General features: G+C 40.3%; 1 protein-coding gene across 1 annotated transcript; it reads right to left on the reverse strand.

The window, feature by feature from the left end:
* Positions 1–270: 270 nt before the first annotated feature.
* ass1 (argininosuccinate synthase 1) lies at positions 271–22095 on the reverse strand. The gene is made up of 15 exons (XM_026296585.2): positions 21825–22095; positions 20257–20375; positions 19462–19530; positions 18958–19146; positions 17904–17960; positions 17728–17802; positions 16798–16868; positions 16676–16706; positions 11789–11879; positions 8230–8314; positions 7977–8041; positions 5173–5304; positions 3327–3483; positions 702–767; positions 271–566 (listed from the first exon to the last, which is right to left on the reverse strand). The coding sequence occupies exons 2-15, from the start codon at positions 20356–20358 to the stop codon at positions 518–520; spliced, it is 1239 nt and encodes a 412-aa protein (XP_026152370.1). The 5' UTR covers positions 20359–20375; positions 21825–22095; the 3' UTR covers positions 271–517.
* Positions 22096–22894: the final 799 nt, after the last annotated feature.

A 22894-nucleotide genomic window follows, 5' to 3' on the forward strand; every position in this document is an offset into this window, starting at 1 on the left:
GCAGTGACTGTACAGCCACATAAGTTAAACAGGCAGGCATTACTAAATAGACTATCTGCCAAAGACATGAACTATTAATCACTAACAGAAGACTGATGTACATCACTATAGTGTCTGCAAACAAACTAATGCCAATATTACTTATTTTCTGCGATAAATTCATAAAAGAACAGTTTGTCTATAAACAAATAACTACTAAATATTTAATTTGGAGATGTTGTCTACTGATGTTAATAAATTGAGGAAATAAATAAAAAGCAATACACATTATTAAAATGCTCATTCTCTACACATTTATTGATGATCTGTTTACCAAATTGAAACATTTGGTAAATGGTTACACTTATGAATTTTTTATTTTGCTCCTCACCGCCTAAGAAACTGTGTGTTACAGTAGGAATCTGGAGTGTTTGCTAGTGTGTAAGATGCCACGGTGTTAATATTACTGACATCACAAAATAAGGCTAAACCTACTACAGATTCAGAGAAGGTGAAGAGGTTTACAGTACAGCAACAGTTACTGCTTGGCACCGTGGTAACCCTGCAAACGGTGGTGTTCCCTTAACCTGCAGAGGAGAACAAAGAAGTGTTAATGTGTATGTATGATGGAGATACTGACAATCCATGTTCACAGACAGTCTGGACTAATGCCTTCATTTATTCCTACGGTTTGGACTTAATAAATCGCAATGTGTGCAAACCTGACAGCGCTGATCCTGATGAATCCAGAGGCATCACATGGGTCGTAGTCTCCCAGAACGTCCATGCTGGAGTGAGAAAAAGAATAAAGAAAGAGGAGAGAGGTCAACAAAGTCCCATCTTCTGAAATATTTGGTGTCACCGCAGTAAACATAAGAGAAATTGAGCCTCATCAGCTACTGGATCGCTGATAATCTGCTCTTTTGAAACAGTGCTCAGATTGATTTTCCTCTGAATCCTCTTCTTTAGCTTTGTTTGTCCTGAATAACGGAGAATCAATACAGGAGAATGAAAACAGACGTGTGTACACAAGTACACAAAGATACACATAACCGATTTTAAAACAATCCCATCATATCAACTGTGAGCTAAGTGTCGGGATGATTTTGCAATCTGGTATTTCTGTCTTCAAGTTTATTCTCTTCTTCTAAAAAATGTAGTAAATCTATAAATTCGGCTGCCTGTTCTATTTTGTTTAGGCTGCTTGTTGCAGTCAACTCTTCTTGGTACGTGCAAGTGTCTCACAAAGACTGTCCGTGTGCTGTGTAATTACAGCAGTTTCTACCTGCAGTGCTTAATACACTCCCTCACTGAGTCCTCTCCTCCTTGCGACACCCCAACACCCAATGTGCACTCATTCTTCAAAAGCACTTAGCAAAAGAGGAAATTGCCAACAAATGATAGGATAAACACTATAAAAAGAAAGACCGACAACTAAATCATCAACTCTCAATACAAGGCTCCCTACTCGGCACCTGAACACCATTATGAGTGTGAGTACCTTCAAAGAATTACAGCAAAGTGTGTGTGTGTGTGTGTGTGTGTGCAAGCATGTGATATTTTGTGTATTGCTTTAAGAAACCCTGCAGTCTAATTGAGCGCAGAGCCAGCGGACAGCGAGGAGGGTGACATTTCTCTCTCAGATGGGTGCGGTGACGGGCTGTATTACCAGCATGTTAATGACGCCGTTTACTGTTGCCCGTGGAGAGCCAACAGGATGTCAGTGGGGGTTTCATTCCTAATCTGCTCTGTGTGTATGTGCGATTCTCTCAGGTTTTCATGCAGAGGCAAATAAATGCATATGTGTGTGTGAGTGTGTGTGTGTGTGAGTGTGTGTGTGTGTGTGTGTGTGAGACAGACACTGTAACTTCCAGGTATACAGCTGTCAGCTATATGTATATGATTATGGCACTGTATCACTACAGTTTAAACGATTTATTAACAAGGCTGATACAATATCTGTCAGTTTTGGCCTATCAGCCATAGTATATTCACATCAGAGTATGTTTGCAGAAGTGAACAAGAAATGTAATGTAGTAAATTGCAGCAATTCTGAATGATCTGTAGTCTTATTGTACTCATTCATAAAGATCATTTAATGTAAAATAACTATAAATCAATAAAAAAGTAAAATAACCCGTTTTTCTACGAAACAAACAACTGATTATATATTGTTACAGCATGTTATTATTTTTAAATATACTGGCCTCAAAAAACGTAAATAAAAAAGTTACATTAGTACTCCAACAGTCAGTACCAGAGGTTATCTGAAAAAACGTACTTCAACCAATCACAGCATCGGTGTAAAGTTTTGTGTCGTTGTGTCTGCCAGCATCTGAGATGCTGATGTGTGATGGGTTTTGTTTGTAATGAGCTCCTTTATGGGGAACCACTGGGCCCATCTGTCTGTGGCCCCGAGGACTTTGTGATGCTGCAACATTGCATCTGTCACAATGATGTTGTTCGAGCCAAGCAATGGTAAGGTGAAGTGTTGACATGAGGACACAGGCTTTTAACTGTCAGTTTCTTAGAAGCAGTTTGAAGGATCAATGAGTTGTAATTGATGTTGAGAGTCACTCAGGCGGTTATTAAATACTTTATGGAAAGCACAATACTCACAAAAGTGAGACAAACAAGCTAATATAATATGGGTTAAAGGGCTGAATGAATAGTCAGTCAAGAATAATCTCCACTTATCTCTCTCTCTCTAACAGGACACAACATACACTCACAGTATTGATTTTTTTCATGGCTTTTTTGCTTGCCAAACCAGTCAAAGGAACTGAATGGCTGACTGTGTGAGGCATGTTTCCTTGTCTGTGTCTTTCTGACCTGCTTAACTAGCATGACACCCTGCTACTTTCCTCCTAAAAGCTGAGTGAAATCACCTCTCTCCTCTGGCTGAAAACACCATTAGTTCTCTGACTCTAGGGTACAACTGAAGTGTGCATGACTGAAGTGGAGACGGAGAGGCATATGGGGTTTTACTTTGGTCACTGCTGAGCCTGCCCAGAGGGCATGAGGGGTCAGTCTCCTGAACAAACCCACTGTTACCACGGCCAAGAGGCCATGGGGGTGCAACAGGGTTGGGGGCTGCCCTCCAGGAACTGAGCTTGACACTTCTCTTGATGTCTTTGTGAGTCAGAGTCGGTTTAGTATGTTGATGTGGAGGTCATAAGAGAACTTGGGCAAGCTGACCTGACAACAGAATGAGTCGTGAACATGTGGAATAGCTGAACTGTGCCCAGAGCAGCCAAACACAGCTGTCAAATAAGAACAAGCACGTTTTCATTCACTGACACTGGCTACTTCTGTTTTACAAGCACACCCACACACTCTAACCTTACCTAACCAACTCTTCGTTGTAAAGCGACTTGGGCGACTCTCGTCCAAGGATGTAGACCTGACCCTTGAAGATGGACAGCTGAACCTTACCCTCCACATTCACCTGGGACATGGCTATGCAGTGTCGCAAGAACTCACACTCTGGACTGTACCAGAAACCTGTGGCGAGTGAAGAAACAAGAAGATATTACGTACAATTTCTAACATGTATGGCTGTTAAGGTTAGTCTAAAAGGTTTTAGGTTCTACTGTTTTTATTTTAAGACAACCACTATAAAAGCTTTAACTGGTGTGTTGTCACCTGAATGGCCAATGAAAAATTGTTATTCACATTTGTATCTCTATATATCTACATTTATTAATATAAAGGTTAATAATTGGGCAATGACAAAGCACAACATATGGGATTGAACAAGTGAAAAATTGAAGATCTCCTTTGCAAATCCTCCATTAACAGCAGAGTCTACAGGGATCCTTGTGAGATATGACCCTTTGGTCTCATCTCTGTTCCAGGTGAAGATCATAAAGCCCCTTCTTTTCACCCATTTCTCTGACCTGGCCCAACAGTCTCAGAGACAGATGGGTGAGGGATGTGTTCAGAGGTCAGGCACGCCCCACTCAGCAGGGGTCCTCCTCTCATCAGCAGCTGACCTGCACCTCATCATCTGGCCATGTTCAAAGACATAGTCCTTCATTGCTTTTGTTACCTCAGAACTGGCATGAGGGGTAGAACATGACAGGCCGTTTCAATTTGCAGTCAATTAGATTTTGTATAAGTGTCTGTGTTGGTTCTGTCTATATGTCACTGCAAGAGTATCTATATCATGGTGATTGGGGACAATTTGGATTTGGACAAATGATCATTTCATTATCAATTCATCATCAATATTTGGTCCATTTAATTAAGTAAAAAAAAAAAAAAGTAATAAAAAATATATTTCCTGTGTTACCAGATCTGTTTTGAAATTTCTTTCTTCTTCTTTCTTCTGTGCTTGAGTAATGGAAATTTTTTTGGCAAACACACCACGCCATTCTTACAATTTTACATAGATTCAATCTCTTTTAATCGGCTACAAAATTAAGCGTCCACTAGTATGACTGCAGCTGTTTACTTTGCACCAATGCTGGCTGCATCAGTACTGCATTATCTGTCTATACTGCACTAATTGCTGCAATTTTCTCTTGTGAAAGATTGTTTACATAAATAGTGCAGCACTGATACAAAACAGACAGGTGGAATGTTAACATAAACCTAACTGACAGCCATCTGCTACCTATCTACAGAGTTATTAATGATTTAAATCCACAATGGGTTTAATCTCTGTCCTGCTTCTGAAGGTAGCACCTTTCTCTGTGTGTGTGTGTGTGAGTGTGTGTGTGTGTGTTTTCTGTCTCTGGAGGGTATAACTGGAGTGGCCCTGGTAGTCAGTCTCTAATGGCACTGATCCTATTATGTGGATGAAGGTGCAGGGGACTGAAGACTGAGCAGAAGGGAGGATTAAGACACCTGAGCCAAGAAAAGCTTGCACACACACATACACACACACACACACACACACACACGAAAACATGCAGAACATATGTATGCATGTTCACTTCTCTCTTCCAGAACAATTAGCAGTGATCCCCTATACAATTTTGCACTCATTTTAAACAGTGCAAAGAAGAATAATACAGTTAAGCAAACTCAGAAACCTGGGTAGCCTACCATGTCCTCAAAATAATAATTTATGTCATGCCTAGTTGAAATATGTCATGACTAAAGTAATAAGTTAGAGTGAAATCGACTGAAAATCAACATATTTTACAGGAAAAAAATAAACAATCAAATTAGGTTTTAGAGACTTACCATTGTAGACAAATTCAGCGAACTTGATATCCAGTCCCCGTTTGATCTGCCGTACCTCTTTGTCCATGGTAAAGGTCTCAATGTCTAAATGGGCACTTAACAGGATGGTGGTTCCTGGGGTTTCATAAATCCCTGATATTTGAAAACAACACAAAATACCTCTGTTATAAATACACTTTTACCAGCCTGTATAATGTTGTTTCTCATATATTTAATATATAATATATATATATATAATCAACAAACTCTAAAAACGGATATTTTTTTAGATAAATGATGAAAATACAAATATATAAAAAATAATACAACTAGTATATAAGGTTTCCTACAAAATGTCCTTTCATTTCATCAGAACCTGTGGCACTGTTATCATATGTATTTATATATTATTGTCATCCTTGGCCATTCCTGAGAGACTAACTACAAGCCCCGTTCATCTGAACTAACTACAAGCAAACATCTCTTTTAGCCATCAGCAGTCTGACAGACAGGCCTTCACACTGCTCACAAAACATGGATGAGCCTGTCCAGGCTAAATGACAGGGTAGGAGGAACCTACCAGCCGGGAGCCTGGACCAGAGATCTGCCTACCCTGCAATTTACCCCCTCTGGACGGTGGTGGTGGGGGGGTTGAGGGGAGAAAAAATGATGTAGATGACAGAAGAAATGAAGCTGTCACTCAAATGTCAGCTACAACAAATAGAGGGCAGGGAAAATGCAACAATGTAAGTAGGAGTATGATCAATGACATCTATTTTTTCGAGACTTAGAATTTTGAAAAACTGAATGTCGTTCCCCATCCAATACCTGCTTCTTCACATCATCTGTCAATATGAATGACAGTCACACTTTTTAAAAAAAATGTTTGTTATGCTGCTAAGCAGATACTCTAGTATAGCCAACACTAGCCTGCCAAATTTCACAACCTGCACGGTGCTCCTCTGACTCCCAAACTCTTTTCTGAGATTTAACAAATGAGGGTTATTTAATCTGTACGACTCCAAATAACTCCAGCACTGGTCTGAAAATGGAGAAGCCCTCACTTTACGCTGGTGGCCAAAAATAGAGCTGCTAATTGTCTAAAGCTTAAAAAGGCTGCCACCTGAGCCAGTATGGCTTGTGGCTTTTTAGTGATCCAGGGCCACAGAGGGCACGTAGGAACATTTCCACTGGCTCTATCAGATAAATAAAGTTGAAACTGCCCTCCAACACAACTTGACTTAAGTACTCCAAAACAGAGCTAGCTTAGCAGAGAAGAGCAAACAATGAAGCACTCTGGGTAATCTCCAGCAGTGGCAGTTTAGTTAAGCTTAAAGAGACGACTCCCCCTGTGGTTTTTTTTAAGGCTTTAATCTTTTATACAGGTACGCTAACCACGCTGCAGGCCTGATGGGTTTCACTTCAGGAATGAATTCCTCCTGAGCTGATCCTTCTGACCCTTTGGGCAAAGTGTTAGCCCTGCTTTAAACAGGCAATACATGTAAATAAACTCAGATAAATATCTCAAGATGGATAGAAATGATAAAAAAAAAAAATCTATTCCATGAAGCAAGTAAATACAATGAAAATGGCTGTATTATTTTTAGTGCCACAGTCACAGTCTGACAGCAGCAGGATCTGGACTTGAGGCAGCCATTTCCGATCGTCTCTGATAGGTGCACCTCGGCTAAAACCATCATCAGTGCACAGGTTAGAGGTCTGACAGCACCGTGACAGGTAGGAAGTGTTAGTCTGGCGCACAAGCTATTGAATGTTTTGTAGCAGAGTGACAAAATGCTTGACAAACCATTTCAATTGTCTCCACCTCCCTGACCTCTCACAAATAAATATGACCCTACACAAATAAGTATGACATGTCCCCATTCAATCCCTCCCATCATATATTGTGCTAACACGACTGCCACTCCAGACAGGACCAACATGTACACTCAGTGGTAGTTATTCAACCACTTGGGCACCGTGTGCTCCACCTCTTCCTATTGCTTCAGTGAAGGAAAAAGCTTTGATCTTTTGTTCAGCCGAGGGGAGAGAAAAGTGGGCTTCCCATTTTCCAATTTCTACCTGCCAAGTTGCGCCACAGCCACAATCTGTTGGCCAGTCAATTTGCCAATCATAGCATACAGTTGTCGTGGGGGAAGAGAAGTTTGTGTGTGTGTGCGTGTGTGTGTGTGTGCCAGGACAGCTCACTCTCCATAGTTGCAGCAGTAACACATGTAGTAACCTAACAAAGGTGCTTTTCAAGTTTCTTATAAATACCAAAGATAAAGAAACAAAAACATCCCTGTGCCACTCCACGTGCACATATGTGATTGAGTATTTGGGTATAACCAGTGAACCGTGTGCTGTTTTGTTGTCTACAGTGTGTGTATTTTCTGTATTTCTGTGTGTGTGTGTGCATGCAAAGGTAAATGGAAGTAAGTTCCATTAATGGAAGTAACAGTGTGTATGAGCCCAGGTGACCCAGTGGAAAACATTTCCTTTGAGGAAAGTTACGTTTGCCTTCCAAGACACTTTTATGGAAGCAGAATAGCAAGTGTGACACTTAAAGCACTCATGTAAAATAACTGCAAATTGCATGAAAGCCCCGGACACCGAAAAGTAAAGCTTTTGAATAGATGTAAAATTAAAATACTGAGACCTATTTCAGAGTAAGTGCAAAAATGCCGCTCACTGTATTTACAGCATATTTCATATTTTGTGCAATTTTTGTGCAGCCTGTCAGACTAATCTGGCATAAAAAGCAAAGGTGTCTGTCTGAGAGAGAGATACAAACAAATATATATATATATTTTTTAATCCCCTACCTCGGGACTTCATTCCAATAGCACGGTTCTCTACAATGTCAGTCCGGCCCACACCATGCTTTCCTCTGACAGAAAGACAGGGAGACATAGATAAGTTTCTTTTAATAAAGAAGCAGACATAAGAGGAGAGACTTTGGCAGGATTTGATATCAGACCAGCACACATTGTTTTACAGGTGGTCAACTTAGCTATTGTTGTACCTCTGGGAACTGTTTTAGTGAGATTAATGTGCAGCACAAAGATATATATGTACCCAATCTCATTGAGGTATGAGAAGATGTCCAGTGGCGAGTCCTTGGATTTGCCTTCCTTCACATTGGTCACCTTCACAGGCACTCCTAAAAGGAAAAAGATCTTGAATAATATCAACATAAAAACAACAAAAATAAACTCTACTGCTGATTTTGAATTTTTAACATATAAATTGTGCTTGGGTCAAAATAAAGCAATGTCAAACTCTATGATGTATTTATATATTTGAGATTCACAAAGAAAAACACCAATTAATGTGGATTAAAAAGGATGTGATTTTGATAAAAATCATTTTCTAAAGGGAGGAAAGTTGTAATTGTATCTCTTCATTCATACTGCTATTCTACAAATTAGTCACACAAACAAATAACATAGTGTTACAAGAAACCTAACATTACTTACACAGCCATCATCTATTACATTACTTTACTGAAACCTAATGGGTTATCTGTGCTGTTCATATGTTTGAACTTTTCAATTAAAGCAATGCAGGAAAGACACACACGAAGACTTAAATATGTCTCAGGAAAAAGGACAATTAATACAACACAGCAGGTTGATTTCTGTGTTATGAGAATTAACAGCAAAATCGAACAAAGTGTTTTTGCTCCCTTTCGGTTCCTCACAATAACGTTTTTCATTGTTTCTAGTTCTTCACTGCCTCTACGGTTGCCAAAGATATATATAAAAAGATGAAAAATATATACAAAAAGATATATCTAATATTACATAAATAAATCATTTAAAACTGCAATGCGAAATTTCAGCATTTTGAATGTTTACAGTTAAAAAAAACTGCACCTGCTAGAATTTTGTAGCATCATTCGATACTAGATCAACAGGATGTAATGGCATGCAATACAAATTTTACAATAGTCCAACTGCTAAAAAGAGAAAAAAACAAAAGAGAATAATCAGAATAAACAGAAAGAATAATGAGCAAATGCTTATACAGCCTGGTTAATCAACAGTTTTAAAAATTGTTTTTAAAAACTGATGGAGAAATTCATTTCAAATAACTAAAAAAGAGTTAATAAAATCTTTTGCCAAGTGCTCATTAGCTCAGTCACTGAAATCAATAGCCGTCAGCTAAACGTGAAAACCATTTAAAAAGGAGGTGATGAGAAAGGCTAATAAATTCAAAGGCCCTGCTCATTTGAAAGCTGTGAAATTGTGGGCAGGCCGTTACCTAATTCAATTACACACGCAGCTTTGTTACCCATACTCTCTTTAGTGCTGAGATTTTTTGCGCCACTGAGTGTTTGCATGTTCATGCGCATGTGCAGGAGACGAAACCAGTTACAGATTCATCACCTTATCTTCCTATTACCAGCCCATGTCTCCAACACACATGGAGCTTTTCTTTAAAAGACACCCACGTTCACTCCACGCACTTCCTCCCCAGATCCACTTAAACCAAGTGCACATCAATCACTGTCATGGACCTGCTTATTCATGGCCTTCAATGACCAACATGGGCCAAAGGTGGAGGCGAGAAAATGGAGATATGGGTGAAAAGGAGTGTGTGTGTGTGTGTGTGTGTGTGCGCCTGTGTTTTGAGAAGGGAATGTAATCATTTGTGGACAGGAAAAAAAAGTCTGCTGATATTCACTCTCTCTATCCATCCAGCACTCAGTCCTATACATGTTTAAGCATTCTTGCAGTTATCACTCAAGGAGCTTTGAAGAGAAGAGTACCACTTGTCCCCTTTGAGCCAGTGTTTATAAAGCCCTGATAGGAATGACATGTGAAGGACTAGACACATTTTTTTAGACAAGGTCTTCGTTGATGACCCATTCTCATATTGGGGCAATCCTGGGGGCGCCCGTAGAAGAAGAAACAGTACTGAAACCACACCCCCTCCCAAAAACCTGATAATTAGATTAAAAGTTCAAAAAAATTAAGAGAGTGTCTGAATGTAGGAGTCTAGGGGCTGGTCTTTCGTCTCTTTTTCACTCACTCCATCATACTGGATCTATAATTTACAGAAGGGTCTTTTTCTTCCAGTGATCCTTTTCTTGAGTTTTCCCAGCCTAACAGTGCAGACAATAGGAGTGCAGACACAGTTGTAGGAAAAATTACTGCTTTACATTTTTCCTCTCTGTCTCTTTTTCCTCTACACTTCTTTGGCATGAAAGGAAGGAGCAATGATTTTTTTTTTCTTAAAGAAGGGAGAGGAATGGGGAATGAACTGTTTGACAGGGGGGGAAAGGTTCCTGTCGTTATATATTCTTTTTTAATCAGTGAGAAAACTTTGGTGAGAAAGGCAGGGATGAAAAGGTGGGAGGGAGAATGAAATGAAACATTCTTGTGCTGATCTTGTGCTCAGAGGGAGGAGTAGGCTCGGGCCTTTGTGTGGACAACTAAAACAGCTTTTGTCATACGGTGCTCAATAAAGGCACAGAGAATCTGTGTGAAAACAGAGCACAGGGCTGCAAAGAACCCGCGAAACCAGACTAGGCTTTACTACTGTGTCACTGTTTCACAAAGGCATATCTCATCTCCAGTTTATAATGTTTTGTAAAAAAATTCTTTTGGAAACTGGTAAAGTGATCTGAACTCAAGGTAGATACATGTTGGCTATTAAATGGCATTCTAATCTGCACTTTTAAACAACACCCTTGTGTTTCCGCTTTAATGATGTCAAATATATCCATCACATTTTCCAGCCGTCTGAGTTAAATTACAATCACTGCTCATAAAGCTGTCTCTGAGCCTGTTCAATCAGAGGCGCTAGTGTCTTTCAGGTGATTAATGTTTCTGCTCTTTAACCACCACTAGTGACCAGAGATGAAGGGAGATCTGTGCCATTTGCCCCAGGCTTGGATGTTTCTTGCCATTTTCTCTTTGCACAAACATGTAACACTTTCCACTATTCAGCCCAGCCCTCATGGCAACATATCTAATGAGTGTTTCTCTGGCCCCCTCAGGGCTTGGTCTATTAGCTGGACTTAATGCTTCCGGCCTGTGTGTGTGTGTGCCCTCAGGCCAAACATGGCAGTTCTGGACCAAGTAATGCTGTGAGGGTTTAAGGATAAGTCTGGGTGGTCAGGGGTGGTGATAAAGTGTAGCCAGGTCAACATAGAGCTGTAACCCTGGAGCTATAAGTATCAATGTTAAGTAACATAAAGAGGTATAGACTGGAGTAGATGCTGACGGAAGGCACCAGTTCTTACTGATGCATTACAGCAGTTCTGAAATGATATCATTCAATACAAATCATGCAAACTTTCGGAGTGTATGTGAATTGTATACAACAAAATGTCTTAAACTGCTTTGATGAGTGGCAAATTTCAGTAATCAGAAGTGGAGACAAATAAAAATGCAAATTTAGTTTGAATTCATATAACTAAGGCTCAAATGCACCAATTAAAATTCTTCATTTTCAAGTTTTCTAATTTAAGTAGGCCGATGAAAATTACAGTTCACAATTACAGGGCAGACATTTTCACAAGGTTTTTGCAGGATCTGCAGTGATTAGTTTTTAGAGGTTGCAAAGGTTAAAAACAAATGCAGATTGACTGAGAAATCAATAGGTGACATATGTTGCAAGCACAAACCATGGCTGAACTCTATCTCCAGTACATCAGGGTCATTAGGAGAATCTTCTGGGTTCTTGGTCATCAGGTACAGGTCAGCCGGAGCATGGTTCTGAAAGGAAAAAAAAACACACACACACACACACACACACACACACACACACACAGAGTCACTTTCTCTATTTCACACACATTATCCCTTTAATGAATAACATGGACCTTCTGAGACCTCATCAAAGAACAGTAAATGTGTGAGTATTGTGTGAGGTGATAACGGACAGATCACGACATGGTGGATAGAAGAAAAGAGAGGATGATGCGTGAAAAAGGCGAAATGACATCAGGAATGAAGACAAAAAAAAAAAAGAATCAATGGTCCATTTTTGTCCTCTATTTGGATTCATTTTCTGTGCATGGACCTTCACCACAGGGAAGGCAGGGAAAAGTGGGATGCAATGAGAAGGAGAGTGGGAAAGGGCAAAAGAAAGAAATGACTTGCGAATAGTGAACACTTGAGTCAAAACACACCTGATACTATGACAGAAACTATTTGACCAACAGTATGGTCTCAATAATATTCTGATCTGCTGATTCCATCATGTGCCTGGGGCTCTTGTCTCCCTGTGCTCCACTTTGTGGAATCTTTCTGTTTTCCAGTCTTGATTTTCTGAGTGACATTTCTCTGCTACTTTATTTTCAAATGAAGAATTTTGCTAAATGGGTAGCACACAACAAAGCCTCAAAGCCTCCACACCCTAAGTCCACTGAAGCTGTCCTGGGTGACAGACATTTGTCGTTTTTCCAGTTGGTGGACGCCGGGAGCGATTTCAGTAAGTCATGGTAAGGACCTAAAAGAGCGAGGCGGTCTGACATGTCCGCCCAGCAATGTGCCCCTCCAACAATTACACAGCATTAGGACAAGACGGTGGCCAATGTCTCCTGAGCTGAGGCAAATTGCAGGGGGACTATGCAAAATAACTACTGGGTGCATTTAAATGGAAAGCTTTACCAGACACTAAATCATCATACAATAACTAATCGGAATCCGCTTGCCGCCTGTCAGTGAGGAGAGAACGAGCAGCGCAATCACTTTCCTTCCTTTTAACTAAACACCAAAATTGACTGGGAAGGCGCCCGTCTCCCTCTCCTTTATTTTCTGCCTCAGTTGCCTGAAAGATGCCAAATGAGAACAGGAGAGGGGCGAAATGTCTACTCTAAAAAGCTTTTTGATGCATACTCTTTCAGGGCAGAAAGATGGACTGAATTTTAAATACTGGAGAATGAGAAAGTCTATAGTTTCTGCAGTGTGTTATATGCCAGTAAACAAATGGCTGTCAAATAAAACAGTACATCACACATAACCTGTACCAGTATTGTCTGGTGGTAAGTTCATTCCTTGTGGGAAAACCTTCACCTTTTTGGTTTTTTTTTTTATATGTTTTGCATTAATTAGATAAGCAGCTCCAGATTTTTTTCTTATTTCAGATTTCAGTATTACTTTTTGTTCTAGATTTGGAGAAATAAATATGTTGATTCAATATTACTCCCAGAGTTTATCTATTTTTTTAAATAATATGTCTCTGCCCTTTGTGAGTGCTGTTATAGCTTGTAAACCAAGAAAAGAACAGAGCTGCATTATAAAAAATAAAGGAACAGTTCCACCAGAACCAGATTTCAATTTGACCAATTAAAATAAACTTTTTAAATTTATACAAATTCATGGCTCTGGCTGAGTAATACATATATACTCTATCAATGTGAGCTCAAACATCTCAGACTGGTGGATACAAAGAAAAACGAAAAAGTAAGGGGAATAGGCTTGTTTCCAGTGAGCAAGAGAGCAATGCATTTCAATTCAAACCCCCTGCAGGTGGACCTGTCCCAAAGCCATGGCCCTGAAAGAGAGGAAAAGGTAGAGATAGAGAAGGCGGGAGGGAAAGGGGGGTATTGGTGGGAAATGGGGCGTGAAGCGCACCATCATGTAGCACTGAGCAGCTCCTTTGGCAGTCTTTGCTTCTGCCATATTGTTGTGCTAAACATGGTCCATACAGCAAAGAAGAAGGCTGACGCATGAACTTAAAGCAAGTAAATTTCTATCTTTCCACATATTAGTTGCCTCATTGATTTTCAATCGAAGCTAACAGGGCCAAAAGACACAGAGGTGGCATGAGGGAGAGAAGGGAGGAAGGCAAGGGAGAGTTGAGAGGGAGATAGACGAGAAAAGGACGGTAAAAACATCTGTGGTGCAATGGGCTGGAAATGAGGCTTAAATCACCATGTTTCAAGTCTGTCCTTCTCTTTAAAATGCAAACACGGCAAATTGAGACCAGAATAAAACAATGTACATATGATGTGCAGGACAGATATTTATATGCTTAACACCCAGAATGTTTTGGTTAATGTTTGCCTCTCCTCTACATTTACTGAGGACAAGAGGCATTTCCACATTGAAGCAAAGCTACAGTGATGGTGAGCTGGACACAAAGAGCACCCACGAAGTGTTACAGGTCAGGCCAATCAGACCTAAGAGCAGTGATGACACATGACAAAGCTGACCTGTTTGCTTCAAAGCACATGTTCACATACATACTTAACTACAAGCCCACTTCCTGCCCCCACAGGCAGTCTGCTATCTATCCATCTTTCCTGCCAGCCATGCGACCAGCAGAAAACAAGTTTTCATTTCCTCTAAGGTGAGGACAGGCTTGGCGTTACGCTCCTTTACTCCTGGTCAACATGAGCAGCGGCCCATCAATTCGCTGATCAAAGAACAGAGTGGGCCCGGGGAAGTACACTGACAGAGGCTATAATTAAGACTGAGGTGATGTTTTAATGACTCAGGACAAGTGTCAGGCAGCCTCAGGGTGGGCTGACTGTGTGTAGAGGGGTGAAGAGAAAGGGGACAGTGAGGAAACAGGACAGTGTAGGGACTCTTAAAACTTCCTGATTAATAATGGCATAGTTCAAATCCTAGTTTGAAGTGAATTTAACATTGTAGTGACAATATACATTACCTCATATTACTCCAACAAAAACACAATGTAATATGGGATTTGATTTGATATGAACCCACGAACAGCAGAGAAAAGATAATAGCCAGATGAAATTAACCAGGGTACATGTCTTCACATACACTAGGTTAACGCCACCAGATGGAGGTGAGTAAAAAAAAGTCACCAGGCCATTGTGCTACTGGCATCATGGGTCATCAGGAAGGATATAGCATTAATCATAGAGTAACCTGAACTCTGCTGACTCTTATCTACAGGTGAACATATGAGCGACCATTTGGACATTTCCTAATCTGACTGTGCTGAGCTGAGAGGGGCCATTGTACCACAGGTAGAGGGTGCTGGGGGGGGGGGGGGGGGGGGGGGGGGGGGGTCTGAATAGTTGTGGGTCCACTCTGACCCTTTAGGGCTGTAACTGGAGGAGAGAAAGGGGTTGACACAGAGAGGAGCTACTTAGAACAAAATGACCTCTTTCAGATGATCTTCTAGGTAGATCAGAATCTGATTTTCGTGTGAGTGGGTGTTGTTGTTTTATTGGTTATTTTTAGAATTCAATGCAAATGAAATTTACTATCCCATTTTGAGTAGCCACTAATTGACTGGTTAATCTTCAAATTACACTTTGATATTGGGATTTTGTTGCTGTGAAACTCAAAATTTAAAACTCAAAGTTTAAAATATCATTTCATTGCCCAGGGTAATGTATTCAAATCCTTATGCCTCGTTGGATCCCAGCACTATAAATATTTCATTGTATTTGATGCCATTAATTGATTCAATATTGGAGTAAGTGGTCCAACACAAAACCCCTGAATGGAACCAGTTACACAGCACTGTTATCATACATCGCTATGCTATTGAGCTGGTTCATTTTATTGTTTTCAAAACATTTCTTCACAGGGCGGTCACTAAAGAGGTAGGGTGGGAAAGGGACAGAGAAAGAGGGTAAAGGAGATAGAGGTCTGTGAGTTACAGTGGCCCTGCCCTATATCTCCACTCCAACAGTGCGGCACCTCTCGCCTCCCTGTGACACCCCGTCCATTGGGGACTCATCTGTCTGGCGCACTGTCTTTGTACTTTACTGTTACTGGTGACATTTTGGTGTCACGGTGTCACGATGAAATGGCTCCCCTCCCACGTCGCAGCCCGCGGCGGCGCAACAAGTGGAACAATGAGGTCCCGAGGAGTTTGGGCTGGAACTCAGGAGGCCCCAGCTGGGCGCAACGCCCTAACCCTTCCCCCCTCCCCGGCTCCCATGAAATCGGGAATTAGTCGAAGCGTTGCTGACGACAAGTCAGTGTCTGTGTGTCCCAGGCTCTTCCCAGGGCCTGGCGAGGACCCGGGGTGAGGAGAGACAGAGACACAGACACAGCAATCAGGGGATGGGAGCATAGAGGGTCACCGTATGTACTGCTTTGACCTCTGACCCCAACAAAGATCAAACTGTCTCACCCATGGCACTGTGGGAAGAGTGATTCGAGTTTGTCTCTGGTGGGTCTAACTTGGGTCAGAGGAGGGGACAGTATAACTACCATGTTATTTTTACAGTCATTCAAAATGGATGGTGCATTTTAACTGTATGAAAAGCATGCAATGACATTTCTGTCAGCTGTTGTGGAGATGATGTGGGTACATGAGGAAAGAACAAGCTTTTTCACTGAGCCAATTTTAAAGAGCTCTGTATCATTCTGTCTCTGACTGTGCTGTTTAATTTAACAGCCAGTGATCGGAAGATGACACAGACTGTCCAGATGTTTGTGAGGATAGTTGGTGTGGGTGAGGAGGATACAGAGGATAGGGTTGAATGGTGGCGGACGCTGTGGCGACCCCTGAAGGGAGCAGCCAAAAGGAAAAGAAGAAGAAGAAGGAGACAGACATGCTTTGGAGCTGGTCTTACCTTGGGATTCTCAAGGATGCCAGACTCATAGCTGTATAAAAATATAAAACAGTTAGCATCTTTTTGAAAAAATAAGACAGAAAAATATTGTAAAGAAGGTGCACCACATCAGTCACACTCACCTTATATGCATGAGGTTAGAGTCCATGCTCCAGGGTGCCCGAGGAGTGGTAGGCACAGGGATGCCATGTTTCTACAATTTGACAAAAAAAAAAAAAAAATCAGTTGTTGAATTACACACCTGCAGGTTACAGTACAGACTTTAACCCAGAGCTATACATATGAGTTGTGAAGGAAGGAACCAAGCAAACCATTGTTAACCAAAACATCAGTTTCTACATGATGTCAACAATTCAACAATTCTGTGTTTGAAAACTGTGCAATTTCTGAAGTTCTCCACAAGCCAGAAAGAGAGAGGTGCTGACTGAAACATCATGACCACCCTCTAGTGGTAAACATTTGTATCGATGCAATGGGACCACGAGAACAAACTGCCACAGAATGTGTGTGTGGCTGAAAACAAAGCACAGTACGAAGTTAGACATGTATTAAGTATCATTCATCACTGTATGCAACTACATTTTTTACACATGGGGTAGTGAGTCCTTTGTTGTTTTTTATTTGTTTTGTTTTTATTATTTGAGCTGCTGTTAGCATATATGGAAATTATTTTATTTTCTGGGGGACATTAGGAATTACAGCAGGACGAGAACCTTGATAAAGATACAAGAAAGAGTGAAAGACATAAAGACAGAGAAAGGCAAACTACAAATAAAAATCAAATACAACTATATATAGGAATACATATATTTATATAATTTCTATAATTTACATAATAAATATAAGAGAGCATTCAGTATGTGGGAACAAAGACTATAAAGTAAGGTAGAAATAGCGTGGGTGGATATTTCTGGATGCTTCTGATATCATGTAATTGATTCATTTTTTTCTATAGATATGCTGCGACAGATCATAATTATTATAATAACTGGGTGTCGGCTAACTGAACTTCATGTACATTTTATGGATCATTAATCGGCGGATGCAGTTACCTGCGCATACTCCATCAGGCCGGTCCTCCCATGGAAGCGGCTGTAGAACTCAGGGATCCTCCACGGTGCAATGATCTAAAAAGTACAAACAGAGAGTGAGCAGACCGTCCCTTCTATACCAGCATCATTTCATTTCAGATTCTGAGTTAAACATCACAGTCAGACATCAATCTCACCTTAACCTCAGGGTAGAGGGCATAGCAGGTGAGCTCAAAACGTATCTGGTCATTGCCCTGAAAAACACAGTTGAAGTCAATAGTTGATGTATCCGATGTGAGGTGTGTCAGTGATTTATAGTGTGCACAGTGTTGTTTAAGCTGAGATGCTACAATCACACCCTGCATGTGCTTCTTTTTCTTAAACATTTTCCTGTAGAGTGCACTGTCTTTGTCTTCATTATCCTTGTGAAAATAAATTGACTGAAACAGCTGGTGCTGGTATCACTTTAGGCCTGTATTGGAACTTTATGGTGTGGTGTTTACCTCCATCTACAGGCAAAATATGGACATTGCATTTCAGCTGACACTGTAATGACACAGTCTGGGTTCCCTAAATTTACAGCACAAATAATACAAAGAAAAATATGTGTAGAGGTTATTGATCATAAACAGTATATTAAAGAAACAAAACAAGATTATCTTATATCTTCTCATATCAGTCACTTTCAATTAAACTTTAAATGATACACAAATCTATAAGAGAGCACGCTATGTGAAACTGATGATTTGTGCAGTGTATAAAACATCTCTTTCACATTCAAAGGTAATCTCCATTTCCTTTCAATGAATTGGTGACTAAATAAAAGTAAAACAGGAAGAAGATGGATCGAGGGAGGACAGACTTCTGGCATAATACTGCAGTTTTGTTAAAAAAGTTCATGTTTAACCCTGAAAACAGATGGCATAAACTCTAAAGCCCAGACTGACAGTAACCAACGTGTCCAGAAACAGATCAGTCGAGGTCTTCTGGTGGATCAAGCACTGAACCACAACGTTTAGGGCTCAATTCCAATATAGCTATGGGGATGTTAGTTTTGCATTTGCCTTTTCTGTATCAGCTCTACAATAAAACTAAAAGCATCAATAACGTTTATTCAAATATTTAGGAAAACAGAAAAATACAATTACCGAATATGTCGAAGCCATGTCATGAAAGTTCAAGTTCTTATTTCTGATTTGTGGTCATTCTCCTCCGTCAGAGTATAATCTTTTCATACTATGTCTGGTTTACCTTTCCTGTGGCACCATGGGAGACAAACTGGGCACCCTCCTTGCGTGCAATTTCAACCTGACGGCGGGCGATGCAGGGCCGTGCGATTGCGGTGCCTAGCAGGTACCGATCTTCATAGACAGCATTGGCCTGAGCTGCGGGCCAAATGAAGTTCTCCACAAACTCTGCACGGAGGTCTTCAATAAAAACCTACACCGGAATGAAGGTCAGGACACAAAAGAGTTTTGTGTTAAGGCTTTGATTCATAACTGAATAGATAACTGGCTGTTCAGCCAATCTGAATAACTAGGCAAGAAAGGTCTTGGTCAGTTATTTCTGTAACAGCTGATACCAAATAGCAAAACATGGCCAAAAACAAAACTATTAATGTTTTAAACCTACATTTCTGTCTAGATGTTGGTGTGTCGTTTTCCCGCACAAAGTAAATTCTAATGTAGCTCTGTTATTAGTCAAATGTTTGTCAAACAAATCAATAGTAAAGTCAAGTATTATTCCGTCTCTCACCTTCTTTGCACCAAGACTTTCCGCCTTTTTCCGAGCAGCTTCAAAATCTTCATCCTGCCCAATGTTAGCCTAGAAAGACACCTTTAATTTGCAAAAGCAAGCCTGTTTTCCATTCACAAGACAAAATGAGGAGCTGTATTGTGGACTCTTCCAAATGCCTTCATATAATGTTGTAATTGTTTTTGTATTTTATGTGTATTTAATGTTGAATTGTTGTGTCTGTAGCTTGGTATGCTGCTGTCTTGGCTAGGTCTCCCTAAATAAAACATTTTCATTCTGACAATCCTCCATCTTATAATTCAAATTATGTCTGATGAGTAGATGTAAAAACCTCCTCACAGCTAAAACCAACCATAAACATTTACTTCCTAACTTTATAAGGTTGTCTGAGCGCACCATTACTTGGAACCCTCCTACTCTGCACATACAGGCTTATTTCAGCTCAATTACGCCTTTCTGCCTGTTTGCTGATGCAATTTTTTTTGACAAGTTGACACAAGCACACAGTGCAATCACATTGTGTAGTTTCATCATGAAGAGCCAATTATGCATCGGATTAGTGCCTGCTTTTCTTTCTTCATCTGCTCCCCACACCCAAAAAGAATTGGTGAGCTGCATGCCACATACCACAGCAGTTAACTATGGCCAATCACCCATCCACCCACAAAACTGAATGTAAAGCTAGTCCGAAAATCTGCCTGCTATGCAGTTCTGACCTGCCCCAGGGCAAGAAGAAAATCCAGCAATGTAAACCCACCAGTGCTAACATCACACACAGTGATCCCCAGACCTTACCAAAAACGTGATGACATCGTAGCCCTGTTCCTTCAACCAAACCAGAATACAGGACGTGTCCAGTCCACCGCTGTAGGCCAGCACCACTGTACCTTTAGACATGATGAAGATCGTCCAAGCTGTGTAGTGTCAGCAGAGAAGAGACAGCAACAGTCTGTTACACCAATTTTTACAGCCTGGCTGGGGACAGAATGTTACTAACTTAAGTATACCTAAAAGTGTAGTTCAAACACCCTCCAGCAATATCAAACCTAAAGTGTTTGCATAACTAGGTAGACCTTAGGTGCAGCTGTTTTAGAGTGTAGACTTTGGAGGACTTTAAGTACCTAGAGTTAACAGTTCAGAGCAACGGAGACTATGGGAAAAGTACACTGAAGCTGGTACTATGAGGTGTACACCTCATGGTACCAGCTTCAGTGTACTTTCTGAAGAGAAAAGGGTACAAACCCGGCCGCCTCTCACAAAAGAACACCAAGAGAAATACCTGAATAGGGCTATGCAAAAGTATTATGGGCAGACAAAATGAAGGTGACTTAAGACTTTGTCATGAAAACTCAAAGCTTTATTTGTTTGTAGTCAAACTTGGCTTGAAAACAAAATTAATTTTCAGTTGTGCCTAATGATAGTACCTAACAATTCACCACGCCTCTTTTTAAGAAACTATGCAAATTCTTTTCAACTCAAGAAAGAAGCAGTCTATGTCAATATATAAAGAATAAAACCAAACTTACTGGATCAAACTTTAATGTAACAGTTACCTAAAAATTCACTAACGTTAGCAAATGAATGACAAGAACCAATGCCCATGGTTTAAAATTAACAGCTTTGTTTGTTTTAAAAAGAACATCTGAAGGACAAGGCCAGACAGCAATTATTTAACCCATTAACTGATGAACAATAAAACATAAGCATTTTATACAGTTAACTGTCACCACCTGTATGTGACAGGTGCACGAGGAGATGTGATGTGGTATAAAAGTGTAACCACAGTAACTAGGGTTAAAAAACATTCAGTAACTAGTTAAGTTAAAAAACATTCAGTAACTAGTTAGGTTAAAAAACATTCAGTAACTAGATTAAAAAACATTCAGTAACTAGTTAGGTTAAAAAACATTCAGTAACTAGGTTAAAAAACATTCAGTAACTAGTTAGGTTAAAAACATTCAGTAACTAGGTTAAAAAACATTCAGTAACTAGTTAGGTTAAAAAACATTCAGTAACTAGGTTAAAAAACATTCAGTAACTAGTTAGGTTAAAAAACATTCAGTAACTAGGTTAAAAAACATTCAGTAACTAGTTAGGTTAAAAAACATTCAGTAACTAGGTTAAAAAACATTCATTTTGTAAATAGACCACAAACACAACAACGCAAACATAGTGTTGTCTAGTTAATTTGCATATTTCTAGGGGATATTGGTGCAGCTCTACATTAACGTTACAACTGCTGACAATCCTGGCGACACGACGTTAATTGGTCCCACAGAGACAGGTACAAAAATAAATCTTCGGCACTGGCTTGTAAACCTAAAACAGAAACATAAAAACACACACAACCAATTAGCGCTTACTTGATCCTGTTTTTCTCTTTCACGCAATACACGTTTTTCTGTTCGCCAGTCGGTGAGGACCGAGAGGATCCGCAACGTGTGACTACACTTTAAAGTCCAAGCTCCGGGAGTAGGAAACGGTGGCCAGGGTCTGGTGGAGGACGGGTCAGATATCATACGACATGAGTGGTTACTTCAAGGAACAGATGGATTTAGGTGTCATATGTGCATATATATATATATATATATGCACTGGCATTAAGGGTTCCGCCCACTGTCACCCCACTCCCTACTTGAATATAAGTTGGGATGGGATGGGGGTGGGGCAGACAGTAGGATGGGGTAGGGTAGGAAGTTAAAGTGGGGTAGAGGTCAGGGTCAGGGAGGGCTATTAGTCAGGGTTACGGTTACGGTTACGGTTATGGATGGGAGGGGAAGCAGGTTGGGGGGGTGGCAGCTGCTCCCTTGGTCCCGCAGCAATGGCTGCCCACTGCTCCGTTTGCGTGTTCACGGTGTGTGTGTGTACTTTGGGTGGTAATGCAATTTCCCCAGTTGTGGGACTAATAAGGGTAATAATTTAATAAGGAGAAGTTGTTGTCTGTGATGGAGGGAGGGAGAATCAACATGGAGGCTGCAGTTCTCCTGTCATCCATGGGCCACTTATTGGTGACTGAAGGGGAAAAGGGGTTAATAAGTGCTTTGGGCATGCATACAAACAATTCAGCATAAAAAGAAAGCCACTCAAGGTAAAGAAAGAACATTTAAAATATGTTAAAAGGCAAACCATGCAATTCATAAATATAGAATAATTAAGAATAATAATTTATTTTGTTAATAATTAAAGTGCTGTAATATGATATAAAATCATTATCCCCTAAGATCAATCCAAGAAGAAGTGCTTGTGGCTTCCGATGGCTTTTCCATGTGGTAAATGCTCTAAAACCAGATAAGAACGGAATAAAATAAAGAATAAAAGAGGAAGGAAAAAAGAATGAGAAGAGAAGGGTTATTTTATTCCACATATCTTATCTGTCTATATATTAATTTTTGGTTGTTATTTTAGCCCTCAGATCTTGGGATGTAAGAGATCC

Source organism: Mastacembelus armatus, chromosome 12 (assembly GCF_900324485.2).
Source record: "Mastacembelus armatus chromosome 12, fMasArm1.2, whole genome shotgun sequence".
Classification (NCBI taxonomy): Eukaryota; Metazoa; Chordata; class Actinopteri; order Synbranchiformes; family Mastacembelidae; genus Mastacembelus; species Mastacembelus armatus.

What these genes read in the sequence shown, in the direction of transcription:
- ass1 (XM_026296585.2), bottom strand. Translation starts at nt 20,358, where the DNA reads ATGTCTAAAGGTACAGTGGTGCTGGCCTACAGCGGTGGACTGGACACG. An exon ending in TCTAACCTCATGCATATAAG is followed by an intron (nt 16,707 to 16,797) that starts GTGAGTGTGACT and finishes ATTTTTATACAG; the next exon opens with CTATGAGTCTGGCATCCTTG. An exon ending in TACAACGAAGAGTTGGTTAG is followed by an intron (nt 768 to 3,326) that starts GTAAGGTTAGAG and finishes TTCTCACTCCAG; the next exon opens with CATGGACGTTCTGGGAGACT.